The sequence below is a fragment of the Euprymna scolopes genome, chromosome 7 (genome assembly GCF_053919585.1).
Source record: "Euprymna scolopes isolate OS-2025 chromosome 7, ASM5391958v1, whole genome shotgun sequence".
Taxonomy (NCBI): Eukaryota; Metazoa; Mollusca; class Cephalopoda; order Sepiida; family Sepiolidae; genus Euprymna; species Euprymna scolopes.
This window is the reverse complement of record NC_136488.1, coordinates 19,595,135-19,617,618: the sequence shown is the minus strand read 5'-3', so window position 1 is coordinate 19,617,618 and position 22,484 is coordinate 19,595,135. Positions and strand designations below refer to the sequence as shown.

At 32.8% G+C, this 22,484-nt stretch overlaps 1 protein-coding gene across 1 annotated transcript in view; it reads right to left on the bottom strand.

The window, feature by feature from the left end:
- Nucleotides 1-9,931: 9,931 nt before the first annotated feature.
- LOC145279621 (extracellular signal-regulated kinase 2-like) overlaps nucleotides 9,932-22,484 on the bottom strand; it is a 97,195-nt gene continuing 84,642 nt past the window's right edge. Inside the window, exons 11-13 of the mRNA XM_080130831.1 lie at nucleotides 19,308-19,423; nucleotides 12,061-12,213; nucleotides 9,932-10,128 (exon numbers count right to left, since the gene is read on the bottom strand). Coding sequence (XP_079986957.1) covers nucleotides 9,940-10,128; nucleotides 12,061-12,213; nucleotides 19,308-19,423 — 458 coding nt within the window. The 3' untranslated portion in view covers nucleotides 9,932-9,939. The remainder of the gene's footprint in view (nucleotides 10,129-12,060; nucleotides 12,214-19,307; nucleotides 19,424-22,484) is intronic.

Below are 22,484 nucleotides of genomic sequence, written 5' to 3'. Positions count from 1 at the left end.
TGATTGCGAGATATCCAAGGCTGAGTGCTGCATTTGGACGTTTCAGAACCACTGTGTGGAAGTGTAGATGAATTCGACTTCAGACCAAACTCCAAGTAGACCGAACTGTGACTATCACATGCTTAGGTATGCTTGTGAAACTAGGATTGTATATGCCAGACATGTCAAGAAACTAAACCATTTCCATATGATTTGCCACCGTAGATTGTTAATAATCAAGCGGGAAGACCAGATATTAGACACAGAGGTTCTAGCCCAGTTAAATCCTCACGTCAGTACACACCATGTTACAGCAGTGCCAGGTTCATTGGGCAGGTCATATATGCCACTTGCCTGATTCAAGGGTCCCAAAACAGTTCCTTTACAGTGAACTGGCCAAAGGAAAAAGACCCGGAGGAAGACAGCGGAAATGGTTGAAGGACAATCTGAAGGTCTCTCCCAAACAGTTCGGTTTGTATTCTCATGGGGAAAACACAAATATTCCTAGCATGTTGCAACTCACATAGGGGCTACAATAGCTGAATCCGCACACAATGAAGAATGCAAGAGAAAACGTGACATTAGAGAAGACAGGAAATCAGCATCCCTGATAGAGAATTATTCCACGGGTGTCCAACATGCGGGAAATACTTCAGAGCTTGAATCTGTCAAACAAGCCATCTTTGAACCCACAGAATAATTGCATGATCACGGTCATCTTCGCAAATGATAAATGAACATCATATATACACATACACATATATATATATATATATGTATATATACATATATACATACATATACATACATACATATATACATATAAATATATACATATATACATGTATATACATATATACATGTATATATATACATATATATATACATATATATACATATACATATATGATGATTGCAACGTCTTGTCAGACGAGTGCCACTCCCTCAGACATTTAAAATCCAGGAGCCCAAATGTCTGAGGGAGTATCTATACAAATATGATGTTACAGAGTCTTAGCTTTGTACGACAGCTAAGTCTCTCTCTCGGTTCAAAATGTTGAGATCCAGCAACAAGCAAGAGCAAAATAGCCAGCAACAAATTCAACTGCAGACCAGCTTAATGCGGGTACTGGTCTTCCGCTTTATGGTTTTTACACTAAAATAAAGTTTATTAACGTTTAAAAAACGATTAAAATAATGGCACAACGTTGAATTCTGACGATGCTAGTTGGATATTTCCTCTCTTTGAGGATCTTCCTCTAGTTGAAACAATATGTAAACTCATTCTGGACTGACAGTAATAAATTTCTTATATATATATATATATATATATATATATATATATATATATATATATATATATATATATATATATATATATATAAAGTACCATGAATGTGAATCATTATGTGCCTATAATGTATTTCAAATGGTTATGCGTGACAATATTTCTTATGGTTATTTTATTTATTTTTTTCATCACAGTTACCACTCATCGGAGGCCACTCGAGGATAAAGGTTAATGAGTGCACAGCGGTAGTCAAAGGGACAATATCGTAGTAATCATTAGTAATGAAATTTGGTAAATTGGATTGCTTAAGGGGAACAGCTCATCAAGAATTTGTTTAGGTTGGACTTGAAGACGACCAAATTGTAGTCAGCTGAAAGCAGGCAAACAGGAGAGAGTTCCACAGACGTGTAGTTTTAAGAAAGAAGCTTTGTTCATGAAATTTACGTTTAGGTTTAGGCACAGATAAAAAGTGGAGGAAATTATTGATAGTGGTTTCAGTTGGACGAGTGTTTTCGTAAAATGTACTTTTCTGTGATATGTCAGATATTATTATCGTTGAAAAGAATGTATTAGCAAGATTACATATAACATGAAACCAAAAATATGCACTTGCTTGCTATCTTTTGATCCGATTATGATTTGGAGAAGAGTTTACTTCAGCAACCTAGAACAAGCAAGTCTTGAAATGAAAGGATATTACGCCGTTATCTTTTCTTTGTTAATGGATGACATCATCTTACACGTATCATCAGTGAACGTATCAAAAGAAGCAAAGCACGGAACATTCTTGCATTTTCATAGTTTTTTGATCGACTCATCATATTTATTAAATATTTTACTGTTTAAATCCTTAAGCATCCGTTTTAAACAACAATCCAAATATTTATTTTACTAATTTTCGTACCGAACTTTATCATTCACAACACATCAAAATAAAGTCCACATTCTATTCACTAACCTTGGTAGGCTAGTCTTGAATGAAAATAAAATGATCATTTTTAAAAATTTGTTACCCTACGAATATGATTAGAATAAATTTATATTTTTATTTGATTACTTAGCATTAAAATTAACGTATGTTAATTTTATGTTATTCACGGTGAAATTAATTTGACTCGTTCGAACGCCAAATTAAAACAAAAACTATGCAACTTGACTTACATTTAATTATTTTCCCTATACATTTCGATTTCTTTATACATATTTCTTTCAATTATCCAATCCTTAATTATTATTATTATTATTATTATTATTATTATTATTATTATTATTATTATTATTATTATTATTATTATTAATACTAATAATAACAACAACAATAATAATAATAATAATAATAATAATAATATATATATATATATATATATATATATATATATATATATATATATATATATATATATATATATATATATAATGTGTGGGAGAACAACTCTAAACTTATATGCTCAACGAATGTTGATCTACAGATGAAATTTGGTATATAGGTTATTCAGACACGTGGAAAACTTTTTAATCGGGTTTTAATCTGGAAAAAAGCTGCTAAAGGGTCAACTAAAAGAATTGGTACTTGGGGGGTATTGGATTTTTATCTGTTTACCAATTCTTTTACGACTGTGCATGTGTAAATTGTTCACATGTCAGGTTCCTTATGTTAAGAGTAAGTAGGTTTGAAAATACTTTTTAAAGGTTGTGTCAAACTGGCCTAATGGTTATCGTACTTTACTCATTGTTGTTAGGTTTTAGTTTCGATCTCAGGTCAAGAATTTTTTTTTTATTTACAAGAAGTGAACTGTTTAAAAAACATAATACTCACATGCACATGTTTCAGTTTCTTTCCGTTTTTTTTTAAAAGGAATTTAACATTACCTTTATTAGCGGGCAACGCCGGGTACATCTGCCAGTATATATATATATATATATATATATATATATATATATATATATATATATATATATATATATATTCGCGATCGAGCATTTCATTTGATTTCTTTTCATCGCCTCCTGACACGCTATCTCTCTCTCTCTCTCTCTCTCTCTCTCTCTCTCTCTCTCTCTCTCTATATATATATATATATATATATATATATATATATATATATATATATATATATATATATATATAAATATATATATATATATATATATATATATATGCATACATTTACTACCTATACTTATGAATACACTTCCATTAAATTTACCATCAATATAACATATTCAAATATAGGCAAGGTAATCAATGCTCATTCGATACACAATATTTATTACATCACTCATATTGGTCTACCTATTTCCTTTTATCATAATTTAACATTTTAAATCCAAGGAAAATTAAATAAATAAAAACTGTGTACCTTGTCATAAAAATTATGGTAAATATTATCTTACGCTACAATAGAACAACAACCACTCTCATTTGTTTTTTTTTAAGGGTATTCGAGGTCGCTGACAATGAATCTGAGAATCAAACTCGACGCAATTTATTGTTTGCATGGTATGAACCCCTGGAACTACTTTGCCCCATTTCACCACCTTTGTTTACGCTACGCGCGATCGGTTTCTTACTGAAATGTGAGGATGCGCGTAGTTACTTGACGTTTCACAAGACACATGATTACATGGCGGACATTTTAAATGACTAGAAATATTTATCATCAAACACAAAAAAAAATGTGGTTCATTTTTTTTGTGTTGTTACGTAGGTTTTGTTTTCACGAGCGGTTGACAAAACAGATTTTTAGGATTTTCGTTCTTTATTCAATTATAGAATAACTCCCCACAAAAAAAGAACGGAAAACATGAAAATATGTTTTTGTAAACTCGTGAAACCTTTTTTAGATCAATTGAAAAGCATTAGAAAATATGTGACAAAAAAATTAACCACATTCTTTTTTTAAACTTTATTTCAAATGTTCGCTAAAAAGATTACTCCGCGATATGATAAGTCACTTTACTACGCGTTCGTACGCGAACGCATCATGTAAGAAAACCTTACTGAAGGCAGTGAAATGGCGTAAAATAGTCCCAGGTTCCAGGGGTTCATACCATGCAATGGTAAATTTGCGACGGGTTTGATTATCAAATTCGTTGTCAGCGACCTCGAATACCTCTAAAAAAACAAATTAGAGTGGTCGGTGTTCTTTTGTAGCGTAAGGTAATATTTACCGAATTTATATATGTATCTGAAGATTTCTATCGTGAATTTCTGTCATTCAACGAAACACGTGTAAGACGCAACATATCAGCAATAAAACAATATGAATATGAAATAAATACATATATGGCTTTGGAATGTTTACTATATATATATATATATATATATATATATATATATATATATATATATATATATATATATATATGTGTGTGTGTGTGTGTGCGTGTGAAAAGTTGTAGAATCACCTTAACTTGCTGAAAAACAAACATTCGTTTTTCACACTTGTGCCATTTAATTTAATATCAACTTTTATTTGCATTAAGATTAGCTTGGTTGGTTGTTTTTGTTTTTTACGGCATATCAACCCTTATCAGGTTATTTAATGCCGAATCCAAAGATTCGGAAGAAAATTTTTTTAAATAGAATATATTTGTTGTTTTCAAGTCGGTTTCTATTTAACCCATAGTTGGGACCCTGGGAGCAATGGCAATTAAAGGGTGGCTCCACACTCCCCAAAGCCCGCAAGCTGGGGCCTCACCACCGGATATAGTTTAAGGTCATATCCAGAACCGCATTAAGATTAGTAATTTAGAGTAACATTGTTCCACTTAATTACTTAATCAATTAATAAGTGTGAAAGGTTTTGGTTTCTCATGTTTTACGCCGTATAATCACTTTAACCAACTAAAAACTAAATAATCGCCTCTTGATCTAGTGTAATTTGATCTAATATATTTGTTTGTTTTTGTTTTTTGTAAGAAGAAGTGGAGTTTGTTATAAATTATGTTTAGCAGTTTTATATAGTTTAATGAAAACACAATTAGACTTGTATCATTTCATTAAGACAACATTCTAAATACATTTTATTATTATTCAAGTATTGTAGCCAGAATATAGAAATACTTATATAATCATCTACCTAAAACTCCGAGGAAGGTTTCGTGAATAAACAAATAAACAGACAGGAACTATTTTCTAATTATATATATACTAGCAAAAGTACCTGTTGTTGACTGGGTTCAAAAACAGCCTACAGAAAAAAGACTCTGATTTCTGAAAGTATGATTGGTTATGAAAAGGAAGGGTTGTAAAGAGATAGCTTCGAATTTGGGGGTATCAAAACCAAAGCAAAATATGATGAAAGTAAAAATAAAATAGATAAACCTCATAATTTATTATACCATACCTGTTCACACTGAAACACTTATCACAATATTCTGTGGATCTATATTAAAAAAAACTTGTTAAACGTTGTGACATATTTCCATTGTATGGAGGTTAGGCGCTAACGAACACCCCATAATTTTATTATACCATATTTCTTCAAATTGAAACATAATTATCAAAGTATACTTACGCAGATAAATATGAAAAGTCTTTATTAAAGTTTGTACCTATTTCCATTCTATGGGGACCAGGCGCGAACGCAGACCCCACAATTTTATTATACCAGCCCTATTTAAGTTAAAACATACTTATCAAATTATTCTTATGTACATCTATATCAAAAACACTTGTAAACGGGTTTTTTTTTTTTAATTTTTAAATTTTTTATTTCCATACTTTGTGGACCACAATTTTAATGAACCACCGTTCTGCCAGATCAAACATACCCATTCCTGTGTCTCGATACACCTTCTATCATTATATGTAATCAGTTTTTCAAAACAGTCAACCATATAGGAGCTCATTCGTAACCAGACACGCACACACATACACACACAGACATTCAGCTTATATATATATATATATATATATATATATATATATATATATATATATATATATATAGGATAAGCTCAAGCACAATCTGACAACAACTAACATCCCACTGACAACTTTTGAACAAACTGCTTCTGACAGGAAACAATGGAGACGGGCATGCCACAATGCCTTAAAAGTCTTTAAATTAAGAAGAGTACAAAAACCCAGAGAATCAATAGAAAATCATTGAATACATTTTCGTGCATGGCTTGTGGTCGCATCTGCAAGTCCCATGAAAGACTGAAGCACTGAAACTGAAATTAGTCTTTTTGAGACGCTCATATGTCGAAATCGACGGGAGAGTCCATTATATATATATATATATATATATATATATATATATATATATATATATATGTATATATATATATATTTTTTTTATTACATTTTCACCCCAAACAAGGCAAATTGCCACTTTGGTGTAGGGGGCTACTATCAGGGGCAACAACTACTGGGGTACTATGTAGGGATTTGGGCAGCAAGGTGTCGGTTCACGTTACACTTGAACTTCTGCACGTCAGTACTGTTGGGGAAGCAGGGACCTGGAATGGAATTCCAGAGTCTTGCGGTTCTGGGGAAGAAACTATTGGAGTAAAAAGATCTTTTACATCTAGGGACCTCTACAGTGTGGGGGTGGGATCTAGTAGCCTGTCGGGTTTGTCGAGGGTGCTCGCGTCGTGGGGGCACAAGTGATTGCAGTTCATCAGAGCATTCACCACTAAAATACTTGTAGAACAGGCAGAGGGATGCAACATTTCGTCGATGGGACAGAGGCTGAAGCTTAGATGCCAGTTCAGAGCCTATCAGATTTGCGACTCTCTTTTGAACCTTGTCAAGGAGCGAGAGACTAGTAGCAGATGCACCAGCCCAGATGTGGCAGCAATACTCCATACATGGGCGAATGGTGGCCTTATAGAGGTACAGGATACTTTCGGGTGTTAGTAGTTTTCTAGCACGGTAGAGAGAGCCCACCTTCCTTGCAGCGGCCCTGGCAATGCCTTCAATGTAATTGTTCTAACTCATGTTTCCTGTGAACGTTAGGCCAAGGAGTTTGAAAGATGGACTCTCAGATAAAGAGTCGTTGGCCATTGCTATTGGTGGTAGAGAGGGTTTCTTGTAATTATTGAATGAAACTAGTTTAGTCTTGGCAGCATTGAACGCAACCAACCACTTTTGTCCCCATTCCACTACAGATTGGAGGTCTTCCTCTAGTGTTTCTGCCATTTCTTTAGAAATGTGTTCATTCGTCTTCCTGTCGTGTCTGCCATAGAGTGTAGTGTCATTAGCATATATACCCATCTCAGAGGCAATTTTGTCGGGGAGGTCATTTATGAATATCAGGAACAATAGAGGTCCAAGGATAGAACCCTGGGGCACTCCCGCATTTATATCATATTGTTTAGATGTGCGACCGTCGAGGACTACCTGGATCTTTCTCTTATCCAAGAAGGATTTAATTATGTTAAGTATTCTACCAGTGATACCGTATGATCTGATTTTACTGAGGAGACCCTCATGCCATACCCTGTCAAAAGCCTTAGATATATCTAGAGCTACCGCTCTGCTTTCCCCCGCTTTGTCCAGTGATTGGTATATACGTTCAGAGATCACGGTGAGGATGTCTGCTGTGGAACGGGCTTGTCTAAATCCATATTGTTTGTCAGTCAGTAGTTTTATATATATATATATATATATATATATATATATATATATATATATATATATATATATATATGGTTACGTTTCGAATCTAGAATTTTTATTATATGCAAGACAAAGAATATATTTCAATTAGTATATCTCCTTACCCTATAGGTTTTCGATGTTTATCCATCTTCCAGGAAAAATATTAGCAAATATTAAAAATAGTTTACACCTAATTTGCTAAAAACAATAAATATAGAAAATCATAATTAAAAGTTTTTAAAGTTTTTAAATCATAGAGTAAGGGAAATTATATATTGGTTCAAAATGAAAAAAATATTGAACTTCATATCCAAATTGTATGAAAAATTCCGAAGTGAAAGTCTTTGGTAGCAGTAAGGTAAAGGGATCCAATGCGTATCTTGATTCTTCCACGGCACAAGGTAACAATCAGAAGTAGGCATACTTCCTTGGTTTCTCCTTTGGTTAGATGATCAATATGGCCAATAATATTTTTTTAAGACCGATAATCACTGGATTTCCATACCAGTAGATCTATTACATTACATTATTCTGAAGAATATATATATATATATATATATATATATATATATATATATATATATATATATATATATATATATATATAACTACTTCATTTACTCACATAAAATTCATATACGAAAGTATAGATTTATGCGTAAACTTTAAGTATTTACTTTAAAAGCGCTCAATACATAGGTAGAGCTAGTTAGTAATTTATAAAATATATATGGCGATTAAGCTACATTGAATATTCGGCGTTTCATCCCCTCTAGGATTCCTAAGCCTGAGGAATCCTAGAGTGGATGAAACGCCGAATATTCAGTGTAGCTTAATCGCCATATATATTTTATATATATATATATATATATATATATATATATATATATATATATATATATATATATAGTCACTTTTAGATGTACAAATATTTTGTAAGAGACATTGACTTTATAATGTTCAATAACATATAGAGTAATATGTTTAGCATAATTTTTGTATACAAGCATTCTTTGTATAAATCCAAACTGCATATAAATATGTAGTTGTGCTTGTATTGAATACTATTGCATAAAAATATTTAGGTGAACAGAATTAACTATTATAAACAATAAGAAATACCAATTTTCTAAGAAATATATTCATACGACACTTTTGGTGGTACATTTGCAGACATGTTTCAGTGTTAGCTAGAAATATTTCCCCATGCCACAATTTCATATGAATGTCAAAAATTAAATATTATTTCGACAAGTAACGCGCGATTAGAATAATGGGTGCTTCTACAGAATTGGGACGAGAGTTTCGGAAATCGTAAAACTGAATTTCACATGAAAACAATGGTGTCTACGTATTCTTCGTATTTTTAAGACGATTACATTCCAAAATTACGAAAATTGATAAGGTAGAAAATTATTTAATGAACAAAATAAAAAATAGAATTTGATGAAACGATCGTAAAACACAGGAGAGTTCAACAGGGAGGTAATTTTCCATTCGAATTAAACAAAGATGGCGACAATTTTTCACCTGCTAACACGATTAAAGTTGTTTTTTTTTTTAATAATTCAGTAATATTCAGGTAATTTCGACTGTATAATTTGGAAGCTACCATTATTAGAATTGACAAAAAAAATCAGTTGAAACCATTTTTTTTTATCTAAAAGCTCCATTTATCAGCTACAAAATCTCGTCCCAATAATGTGGAAGCATGGAATAATGTCATTTATTAGGATAAGGTTTTAGTATTACACGACCAATAATGAAAATGTCTCGACTATTTTAAGTTTTTTTAATCTTTAATTCTCTTCTTTTTCCTAACTTTGAATGTCGGCGTGCACATGCAATTATTTCAAGGGTATTTTCAAATCTGAATATGATAAACATGTTCTTTTTTTTATCAATGTTAAATGTCTTATGACTTCTAATATACAAATTTGCCAACTACAAAAATCGAGAATGTACACAATTGACAAACTCGATTTAACAGTTGGATAAAAACAAATTCACAAAAAGAAGGAAAAAAATATTAATAAAAAAAATATTGCCACGATGTCTAAGGCTTTTTACTTTGCAGGGATGCCAGACCACTGGCCGTAATGGTGCCATAAGCCTGTGTGTAGCTGCCAAATGTCGCTTTGGGAGCGCCCCCTGAACAGTTGTTTACGTTGTTATTAAATTGGCGCCGACCAAACACGGGTTTAGGGTTTGATTCCTTTACAGAGGCTGGTCGCTGGTTTCGTACCTGGAAATATGAAAGAATGATTATATGCAAATCAATAGATCTGAGAGAAGCTTCGACGATATACAAAAATATGAAATATGTTTGCAAAGGATAAATGCTGTGGAATATTAAGGAATGAAAATAAAACTTTAAAGAAACCTTAATGCGTGTGTAGTTTACAGGTCGTGCTTGTTTTCAAGTACCTATTTACAATGCCTCTCCACGGGACAGAGTTAGACACCAGGGTCGTTTTTTAACGTGGAGAAAAGGTACAAAAATAAAAACTGTCTCAGTTGTGAAGGATTTTTCCTCTACTGAAAGAGAACGTGAAATGGAAGTGTCGCATTTGAAGAACAGATGGTATTTATTTGCTCCCCCACCGAGCAAATTAGGCACAAGGCCAATTTTTAATGTGAGGGGTGAAGGGAGGGGGAAGGGAAAAAGGGGACCAGCTCCCGAGAGGTGGGAAATGGGAGCTGGTTAAAGGTCAGGCATGTGGGGTTGCCCTCACATCTGGTCTTTGCTAGTCATAGCTTGCAGTATCTGCCGGAACAGATACTACACTTTGATCACGGCCCGAAGGCCACGGACGTGCATCTGCCGGAACAGATACTACACTTTGATCTTCGCCAAAAGAAGTAGGATTTTCAAATTAAATTCAATTTTTACGGTATCTTTTGTTTATTAAATTGTTAGCTCAAAGTACATAACAGGTAAACGCCCTCCTCTCCATGTTAAGAGTGGTTTTCTAAATAAGATTATTATTTCAGCATGGTTTGTAAACTGCACAACTACCAAAAAGGTATTTTTTAAGAACTGCAGTTTTGTGGCACTCTATATCTGCTGACTGTTTTCCCCCTACCTATAACCTTAGTTTTTTCAAAACTGTGATAATCATCTTTTATTTTTGTTAGCTTCTTACATGAAGTGGCTTTATGTCTAGTCCGGGCCAATTTCCATTTAAAAAAATATAATCAAAATATATATGTCCGAAATATTCGTCTAATTACTCTGTGATGGATGCTACATGTTCTTTACATAACAGGACGAGTGCGCTTCCTTCTTGGACGGATAGCAAGTATTTATGGAAGAATACACGACAAACACAATTTATCTTATTTGCTTTATTCAACTGTGAAGCCATTTCCTTATGTTTGATTCTATTCTAACTATTGTCATAGGGTACACAAAGGATCGAAATGTTTCTAGGTACCAGTGTTAAACCGAACATCTTCACGAAGAACGAAAAATCAAGCTGTACTTTCTATACCCAAAGAAGACATTATATCGTCGAAACTAGTTGAGAGAAAGAGGGAGAATGCGGAAATAATCTTTTGCATTTTGTAGTCCTTTTTTAACAATAAATTTTGTAAATGATAAGTTTCATAGTTTAACTCTCATCACACACACGCACGCGCGCACACACACGCGCACACACGCGCGCGTGCGTTGTTTGGGATTCTAAGATTTACATATTCAAATTTACACAACGCTTGAATCGAGGAACAAATTCTTATTTATTTTGCACGTGCCAATGTGATTCGCTTGATTAAAACATGTTTTTTCTTTAAATCACCGTTGAAAGATTATACAGACTTTAGTTTCCTAGTGGCACCATTCCACAAGTAAGGAAAGGGAAAAGTAAAAAAAAAATTATGCCTGAAGAAGACATTATATCGTCGAAAGTAAGTTGATTTTTAAATAAGTAAATATTTAATATGCACATATATATGTGCATGTATATTTTATTGTTTCTCAAACATTCATGTTCAAATTTACACAGCTTTTACCTTAAGGAGCAATCACTGATAAATATGAATGTTGGTGATGGTAATAGAATAACGAAAAAACACTATGAATTATCAAGAAATTTTAGGGGATAAAAAACAAAAAATCTTTGACCTTTTATTCAATTAAACAACAAAAAAAAAAAAGGAAATAATTGAGACTAACCAGAGGAGACGATGTGAGGCCCAGTCCTGGTTTGTTGACCCGAGTAATTGTGGGGTTGCCTATCTGGAACATTCCATTCATAGTTTGTGTCTTTACTCGACCACCAACTGGAGCAGAGATGTTACGATTCCTCAATGTGCCATTGTCCGACATCTGTAATGGGAGAGATTTCATGAAAATAAAATTAAACTCTGTAATTTTAATTTCTGAAATGAAACTCTATAATTTCAATTTCTGAAATTTCAACTACTGCAAAATTTAAGAAAAATTAAATATAAATATTGATGAATAAAACTAGAAAAAAACTACAGATAAATTCTTGGAATTCTTTAATTTATAATTTATTAGCCTGGGTGACCGGCATTGACCGGGTGTTTGGAGGTGAGTGTTGAGCAAAAAATAAAATGATGGTAGTAGGCAGGCAGGCTCGAACCCGTATTGCAAAAGAGGAAAAACGTGAAAAAGAAAAGTGACGTCTTAGCCGTTGCGTTCATCGCCAAACCGGAAGTGGCGAAGGTTAAAATTAAGGCTAGAGAATCGAAAAGAGCTGATGACTTTCGAAAATATCGGCGAAAAAAGCGACCCCTCCTTGTAGAAAAGTACCCAGTTGAGGGTGAAGAAATTAATGTTTTTAGCGAATTTTTCGATAGTTGTCGTCCAAAGGATCAAGCTTCAAAACGATACCAATCTCGTGAAAATCCGTCGCCTCTGTCCAAAGTTTTAGGAAGACATACAAACAAACAAACATACATACATACATACATGATGATTGTCAGACGAGTGCCACTCCCTCAAACACTTAAATTCCATGAGCCCAAAAATGACTTTTTTTTTTAGTCCTATTGGTGAATTCACACGCTCAAGCAGGCATGACACTGAAGACGGTTATTGAGATCAATTATTACATGCTTCCAGCATTTCAAGCCTCCACATGTCACAACTTTTCCATCGCCACAAGACCATTTTAATAGACAAATTCCTGAGGGAGTATCTATACATAGATGATGTTACAGAGTCTTAGCTTTGTACGACAGCTAAGTCTCTCTCTCGGTTCAAAATGTTGAGATCCAGCAACAAGCAAGAGCAAGATAGCCAACAACAAGTAAAACTGCAGACCAGCTTTATGCGGGTACTAGTCTCCAGCTTTATGGTTTTTTAAATCAGAGATTTGCTTCTCCTAGAAAGGTTGACTTCACCACGGCTTACGGGAGCCCTCTCCACCCCAACACATACATACACACAAAAACGGAAGGATTAAAACAATACATACATACATACATACATACATACATACATACATACATGCATTTAAACAGACAGGTGGGATTTATATTATAAATTTCCGAGTCAACATTTATTCAAACTTGTTTCATTAAGTGACAAAACCTTGAAGGATAAGATTTATATTTTGAAAAAATAAAAACAAAAGCTTCTACTTTATAGTTTCTTCCATCAGACTTTGAAATTTCCTCCCTCTTTCCTGTTTCCTTGAATATACTGACATGCAGAAATTTAAATGTAATATCAACAGACATCTCGCAACTTAATTTCCCACAATCTTTTTTTAGACATAATTCCAAATAATAGTCCCTGGCAACCAAGTGGCTATACGCCTTGTTTGGTGTGAAAAAGATTAAAGAAAAACGATAAAACAAGAGATATGAAAAAAGTAAAGGTTTCATTTATACATATGTTATATTAGTGTTGAGACGAGTGTAAATTTATGCGTAAACTTTAAGTATTTACTTCAACAGTGCTCAATACGTATACAGAGCTAGGTAGTAAGTTATAAAATATATATGGCGATTAAGCTACACAGAATATTCCGCGTTTCATCCACGCTAGGATTCCTCAGGCTTATGCGAGAATTTTGTGGTTGTCTTGTGTTTTCATATATGCACCTTCTATTGAGTTTTTAGTTAGCCAATCAGCTTTCTAGTTATTACGCCACCCTTCCTATTCAGCCAATGAGCAGGTACTTACAGGACAAAGGCCCAGTTGACTCCCAGTTGAGCCGTTCCTTTGTGTGTGCTGTTTTAGCGAGGAGCGTAGATATCTAGTGAACTAACCTATTTTATATATATATATATATATATATATATATATATATATATATATATATATATATATATATATTAGAAATTTTGACTGAATAAAAAATTTGAAATTCTAAACTTTAAAAAAAAACTAAAACTTATGAAACTGTATATGTGAAATAACAAACAACTGTATACAAAGAATAAACTTTAATTTATGATAACAATACATAAGAAAAAGAAAATTATTTAGTTAAATAAAAAACGAAACTAAACCAGCATCTACAAATAAAAATAGAAAAAGTAGTTACCTCTATACAAAGCAGAACAAAACCAGAGGAAGTAAAAATCAGCTGAACTTTTATTTGAGATAAGCCCTACCATCGGATGATGGAAATATTAAGCCGTGTGTGTAATAACAAAGAATCTGATTAGTTAGCCAGCTAGTCTAAATGCTGTATTTTAATAAATTACTTCCTAGCTCTACTCACGTATTGAGCACTGTTGAAGTAAATACTGAAAAACGATACATAAAATATTATATTTCTTTCTAACATTTATGTAGAAAAATGAAATTATATATATATATATATATATATATATATATATATTTAAATAAATGTTTAGAAGTACAGAATTTACTTATAGTTTTAAAAATAATAGGCGGAAGTTTCTCGAGAGCTCTTTCGGCTATCATCTCGTCAGGAGAAAATCGATAGCGAACAAAATAATATTGTGTCGAAAAATAAAGAGTTCTAATGGGGAACTTATTAAATGTGCCAAAAGTACGGGGAAACTAAATAAATTTATTTACGTTTAAAAACCATTAAAATATTGGCACAATGAGGGAGAAGAAAATATTATTTTGTTCACTATCGATATCAAGTAGTTAATAAAACATGTTAAAAAAAACACCTTGGAAAAGAGTTAAAAACATATTTAATTTTAAAAAGGAAACTCTAAATAAATGGATAGTCCTTAATCCATAGAGTTTCGAAGAAATACTTTCCTTCTCATCAGAGGGTAGGATTTAGCAAAATGCAGGATCGGATTTTGCTTGCAAAAGTATTAAATGAAACTACAAGTAAGTCATAGATCTTACTTGATAACAAAAAGCGAGGCAGAGGGGATAGGGTGAATAAAAATCTGATTTCAATTGAAAGGATAGTCTGGTGAAGGGTAAAATTTCAAATGACGGTAAAATCCAAAGATGCAGAATCCAAGAAAGTTAGTTAAAATTCCATTCGCCCAAGTAAAATTCAAGGGTACCGCATAATTGGAAGATGATCCAAAGTAATCCAAAGAAAAAGGCAGAAATCCGTCAAAATGACCCAGACAAGATAGCGTTAAAGGCGCCAAAATTTTAAGCAAAAAAGAGGTCAACTGAAATTTACAAGTTATTATTTAAGACTTGAATTATCAGCAGGAGTTTTTGAAGGATAACTAAATGAAATAAGAAGAAATATAAAATAAATACGTACACATGTAAATACATACATATATATGAATACATACAATTATACACACACACGCACACACACACACACAGACACACACATATATATATGTACGTACATAACAAACACACCCACATACTCACACATGCATACATATAAGTAAATAGATGAAAAAATAAATAAAAAAATAAAATTAAAGGGGAGAGACAGGCCGGTATCTGCAAATTCCAGATAAAGCAAGTAAGTAAGTAAATGCATATAGTCAAGTATGAGTAAATATACATACAAAATATAAAAGTGTAGATTAATATATTGATAGATAGGAAGATTTGAACGCTAAAAACGGAAATTACAGATAGAAAACCGGCCAAACAAGGAAGAAAAAAGAATTACAATAAAAAAAATTTTTTTTAAGTTGTAAAATATTAAGAAAGTATGTCGAGAAAACAATAATGTTATAGAAAAGAATATATATCTGAAAGATTAAATTAATGGCTATGTAATTTCAAATTTACCATAATTGAATTTGGAATTTTTAGAGTTTATTTTATTGCTACTTTTAGGGCAAGTAATTATAGTTATAGCTTCGGTTGTGCAGAGGCGACATGACTTAGAGCCTGGAGTATAAAACTTAACCTTTTTTAGGATGGCCCATTTGATTGAAAAGGGGGTATTATTAGAAGTAAGTTTTTTAATTAACGTGGTTAGAGAAGTTCCTTGGTTATTATTAGAATTTTGGTTGTTAAAAGAAGAAATGTGGTTTGATATTCTTTTCTTAATTAATGTTGAAGTAGCGCCGATATATGTATGTACTTTATTAAAAGCTCGAGGTCTGAAGTTAATATTAATTTGCTGATTTGTATTAGGGAAATAGTTTGAATTTTGTTCATGGTGTTGAACAAAGGGCGGCACAATGATTGTACGAGGACTGTTTTGGAGGGGATAATGGGTGTTGTTAGTATTAGAATGGCTGTTAGGAGAAATATTCTCATTATTATTATCATTATTGTTATTGTTGATTGTATGATTATAGATGGAGGGGCTGCTCGTGTGATTAGTAACTATATCAGATGGAGGATGGGAAGGGGGATAATTAGAAGACAAAATATTAGTGCCTGTTATGAGAGGATTGCGTGGGAGCTCTGTAATTGTGCATGAATATATAACATCTTTATGGATGCAATCATTATTGAGTGGGCAATAATGTTTGTTATTACAATTACTGTTAGATTTGGGTTTAATTGGGAAAGGGATTTTTTGGGCTGATTTAATTTTTTTGTTATTAGATGTTAAGATTCTTTGTGCTAAATTAGGCATAGTTGAATAAGAAATCCTTATTGAGTTTTTATTGAAAATAGAACTATATCTGTGTGGGTATCTGAAAGAGTTATGTACAATGTTGAAGAATTCCTTAGGTATATTAGTTTTGACATTTATGCTAAATGGAGGATTAAACCAAATATTTTTCTTTCTCCTGATGCGAACGGGTAGGTTAGAGGTATTACGATTAGTATTTTGGTTTGGATTATATATGTAGACTGGTTCATTGCAATTGATAGGGCCAGATCTCGTTTTTTGAACTAGTTTTTTGCAAGTCATATTGTGTGTGATTATAGATTTAAGGCGGCCAGCAGGAGTAGCATAATGGTTGTATTTAATCTTTTCATAGAGTCCTGAGTTCCTTAAGGCATTATTGAAGAAAGTAGCATTTTGATTAAAAAAAATTTTTTATCGGCATAAATAGTAGAAATTCTTCTAGAGACGGATGGTACTAAAGATTTTATAATTGAGTTGAGGTGGTTAGAAGATTTATGGACGTCTAAAAGCGTAAGGTTGGGTTTATGATAGGGGTTATAAGTCTCGGTGTTTAAGATTAAGTGTAATGTCTAGAAAATTTGAAGTTTTTTGTTCAGATCAATAATTATAGAAAGGCCAAAGTTATTAAAGAAGTTGTGTAATTTTTTAATTGTTTTGTTGTACTCTCTTGGCCTGGCTGTTGTAGTGAAAAGGGCATCGTCTCTATAAAGGACCCCTTGGATATGTTTAAAGTGGTATTTAAGTTCTTTCAGTAAGAAGAGCCCCACTAAATCCGTAACTTCTGCAGAGTCAGAAGCACCCATCAAGATGTCAAAATTATTAGGGGTGTCCTTTCTAGTCCAAAATTTATTGTTAGATTTTATAAGGGACTTCCTCGCCAGGAGAATTAATTTAATTTCTAAATTAGTTAAGTCAGAATTTCTTTTAGCAAAGATTAGAGCCTTATTTAAAAGAATTGGAGAAATTGATTGATAATAATTTTGGATGTCAAAGGTTATGAAGTTAAGGAGGTGTTTATTTTTAAGGGAGACAAACTAATTAATTATGGAATCTGAATTTAGCCAAAGAGAGAAATTAACTTTTTCTTTAATAAGAGAGATGATTCTATCTAAGGTGATTTTGCTTACAGCACCTAAGTCAGATTTAGATGAGCAGATTAATCTGATGGAGAGGTTGTCATAAAAATTAGGTTTATGATCCTTGAGGGTAAATCTAGGGGTATCCGGAGAAATTAATTCAGTGAAGTTATGAATGTTCATAGAAGTCAGTAAATATTTAGCCTCAGAATTAATAGAATCTAAAGTCTTACGAGGGACTATTTTATAAGATTTATTAAGTTCTTTATACAAAAGCCTTTTATATGTAGGATATTCAAGTTTATAGTAATTTTTTGTCTTATCTGCAGGGACGAATATATGTTTATTCTTTTTAACTTTTTCGACAAAATTATTTATTTTTCGAGTAACCGGATTATAATGGTGTTTTTGTTTTTTAAATTTAATTTTTTTTACTAAATTTAACATGGAATTCTCAAACTCCTCAAGGTAAGGGTTGTATTTGGGGTGGGCAGTGGTTTTTAATCCGTAAAATTTGGCAGCAAATCTTTCAATTTTCTTTTGTTCTCTATGAGAGTTAATAGGGAGTTCATTTGTTAAGATTTCTGTGTGAAGTTGGTCTTCAGAAGAAATAGGCGCTTTAAGTTTATTGTTGATGTTTAAGTCATGAGGTTATATATGTATGTATATAAAAGTGAACGTGTTTGTGTGTGTCTGTGTGTGTACATTTCCCTACGCAATAACTCTGTCAATTTTAAGTCTACATACTCGAAATTTGATATACAGGGTACTGAGATTTGGGAAAATCTTTGTGATCGGTTTCCGGCCAGAAATTTTGCTGTTAAGGGGTCAAAGTTCAACGATTTGACCTTAGAGAACTCTACCAAACTCCTCCGACAATTTTGAGCCTAAACAATTGAAATTTTAGATATAGGTTCCTTGGACATGGATCTACCTTAATAACTTAATTTGAGCCCAAAACAATAAATATTAATGGGTCATAATAGGGGTCAAAGTTAAACAAATTGACCGTTTTTTTTGCTCAACATACACCTCCAAACACCTGGGCAACGCCAGGCTTTAATGCTAGTATATATATATATATATATATATATATATATATATATATATATATATATATATATATATATATATATGACACGCACGTAGATATACAGATCCATAGGTATATATTTGATTCAGAATTCAACATTAAGACAACAAAAACAACCAATCGTATATAATATACGCTACTTGATGATGATGATGATGATGATGATGATGATGATGATGATGATGATGATGATGATGATGGCGGAAATCGATTTTGACTTTCAGAAATTATTTTTGAAAAAAGGTAAAACTAAAAAGGAGCGACTTACCTGGTTGTTATACTTCAGAGCTGAAGAAATGCCAACATTATCTACTAATTTATATCTTGAGACGGTCCGCAGCCGATTTGGTTGTGGTGCGGGTATATCAGAAGGGTATGAGGGAGCTGCAGAAAGAAATTGGGTAAAAATGGACAAATAACTGAAATGTATAATCCAGGATGGCAAAGTTAAACTAGCAATACTTATGGTCACATATGTTGAATGAGATTAGAATAAATTCAACAAGGAAGAGTCACAGAAAGAATTGTATAGAATCTACAGGAACCAAATAAAAGATTAAAAAGTAACATTTCACTTATCTCTTAAGTTTTGGTTCTCTTTCTTACTGTAGGTTATCCATTTCTAGGCTATTGTAAACGATTCATTGTTTTAAATATCTGTCTGCACTCTGACCTTAATGATTGCATTGAAGGTGAGATAAACAGTGCCCTTAATAAGACAAAGATGCCACCTGTGTGAGCCGAACAATAACATCCAGCAGTTAAAACAAAACAAGGAAACCACATGGAAAAAGTGGTAGGTTTAAAAATTTTTTTAAATGGGAGTTCACTACTTAACAAGGCTTGAAAGATAAGGGTTAATGAGTACATGGTAGTCACTTAGACAACAGCGTAATGATAGTTAGTGGTGGAAATAAGGTAGAAATAGATTATTTAGTGGGAGTCGCTCAACAAGAATTTGTTTATATTGAACTTGAAGACAGCCATATTGTAGTCAACTGGAAAGCAAGCTAGCAGAAAAGTAGGAAGTTTTAGGAAAAAACTCTGTTCCTGGAATTTGTGTTTAGATTTAGGCACTTATAGAGAGTGGAGGAAATTGTTGATGGTCGTTGTAGCTAGTAGAGTGTTTTTTTGTGAAAGTTTAGTAAGGGGGAACCATAGATTGGAGCTCAGACGAGCACTTGCCACTTGCAACTACTTGTATAAAATGGAAAGAAATACATCCACTTTCTAAAAAAACAAAACAATATACAGATGAGTGACATGTGGATATGGGAAGTTGCATAAGCGACATCGAAAAAATGTAGCTATATTGGGTGCTTAGGCGACGTATTGAAAGAAGATTTGTAGCTTGAGGATGCATAGGTATCCGCAAAATATATTAACTGGTTTATTTCGTTTTGTTTTGTTATGACAGAAATTAAGTTACTTTGAGATTTCAACTGCTGCTGTCTTAACAAGTAATAAAGATAGACACTTATATTTTTATACACAAGCGATCATCGCATTTCTTTCACGCAGAGTAGTAGCGTACAACATCGTTGATTTGGTTCTTACTGTTCAGATACGTCTACGCCTTATTCGATAAAGAAGTTGAGTATCATCCAACTCAAAGACGGACCTGCATGATCTTGAGACGTCATCAAGAAAAGGTAGGTGACTTTCGATTGCGTGTATTCTTTTCTTGTTAACATAAACTAAATTAATATTTTTTTAGTTGAATTTATTGTATTTAAAATAGAACAACACACTTTTGTCGAATTCGTTCATAGAGTTAAAACATATGATTTGCGCAATGATCATGATATCATATGAATCTTTCGATTCTGTTTTTGGTATTGGTTTCCCCGATTTTTTTCTCGGGGAAAATTCTTTTTAAAATTTGAAATTCCATGCAGATTCCCAAGTTCAACAGAAAAGTTCTTGAGTTTGAAAAGATACATCCAGAAAAGGTTGGCGGTTACATTGAAAATAATACTCATCGGTAGGGACCAGTTGAAGGTTTCCAACATCCTAAACGAAAATGAGTTTTGTGAAACGAACTGGATTCGAACTTGGGACAGCCAGGATGTCAGTCAGTGTTGTTAACCACTGAATCATCCTCATCTCCCGGTTTGTTCAATGATGAGAAGCAAGTCATTTTATAACAAACATAGATAAGTAATGAATACAAAATTTTGAGAGAGGAAATCAACAGCATTTCAACGTTTTCCGCATTGTAGATAAAGCCAAGTGATAGGCAACCCATTAGAGAGATTCTATGCAAACCAAGTCCTGGGAAACGACACGAGTCAATTTATACAATGCTCAACGAATACAACAGGATAGTATAGTTGGTAATAACGGCAGATAAACTTCTGCTTCTATAAGGAAAATAATTAGGATTTCGAGAGCTTAGAAACTACAGGACCAGAGTTTTCTGTTAATAGCGGTAGAGTTTGTAAATCGTTTTGATGAGTAGAAAAATGAAGGCTCACGGGTCCTCATCATATATGGATGCACCCTATCAGAAATCAATCCACACTCATGATTTCTTTGTTGTGAAAAATCTTAATAGAAATATAATACTTGACCGTGATTGTCTTATACTAATGAGAATGTGTATATTAATGGGGAGGGGGGAGAATTGAGGAAAAGTATGTAACGTCAGAGGACGATATCCATATTCTCTTGAAAACTAAAAAAGTACAACAAATCACATTAGAAATTGAGTAAATGCACAGTCGCATAACACAGATTACACAGGCGGCAAAAAAAAGTCCGCACTTGTAATTTTTTCAAAAACTGCAAATTTAAACTAAATTTAATGTAACTGTTTAAACAAACTATACCTCATTTGATTAGCCTTTATTCCTCGGCACTGTACATTGATTGAAAGAAATTTGAGATAAAATGAGTAATGGATTACAGTTAGCAATTTCAGTGGCAATGGTAGAAAAAGAGGCATTTCAGTAAAGCAGAACTCATAATAACTCAGAACTCAAATGATTCGTAATATTTAGATTCTTCAAACTATTGTTCTCATCTTGAGTGTTATTTTCAAAACATTTTGGTTGATATAACCTCCAACATTTCTGCACGTGTATCTTATCAAACTTAGGAACCTTTCTGGCGTACTCGGAATTTCGAACAGAACCCTATATTTTATCCACAAAGGGTAGTATACTCTAATTCCGTCAGCCATGACCGAGTAGAAGTCTTAAGTAATTCGCAATTGTATTTATGAGTGTCGCCCACAGAAAAATGTAACTTGCAACTAAATTTTACCAAATACCTTATCTACTATACCATATAAACAAAGAGTTATCTGGCAAGCTGATTTTAAATATAGCATAAATAGATGCGAAAATTCTATTTATTTTAAGTTAGTGAGAGGGAAATCTATCGCCATACTTTCCCCTAAACATGTCAATTGAACTTATATTAAGTACAATACTTATTATTT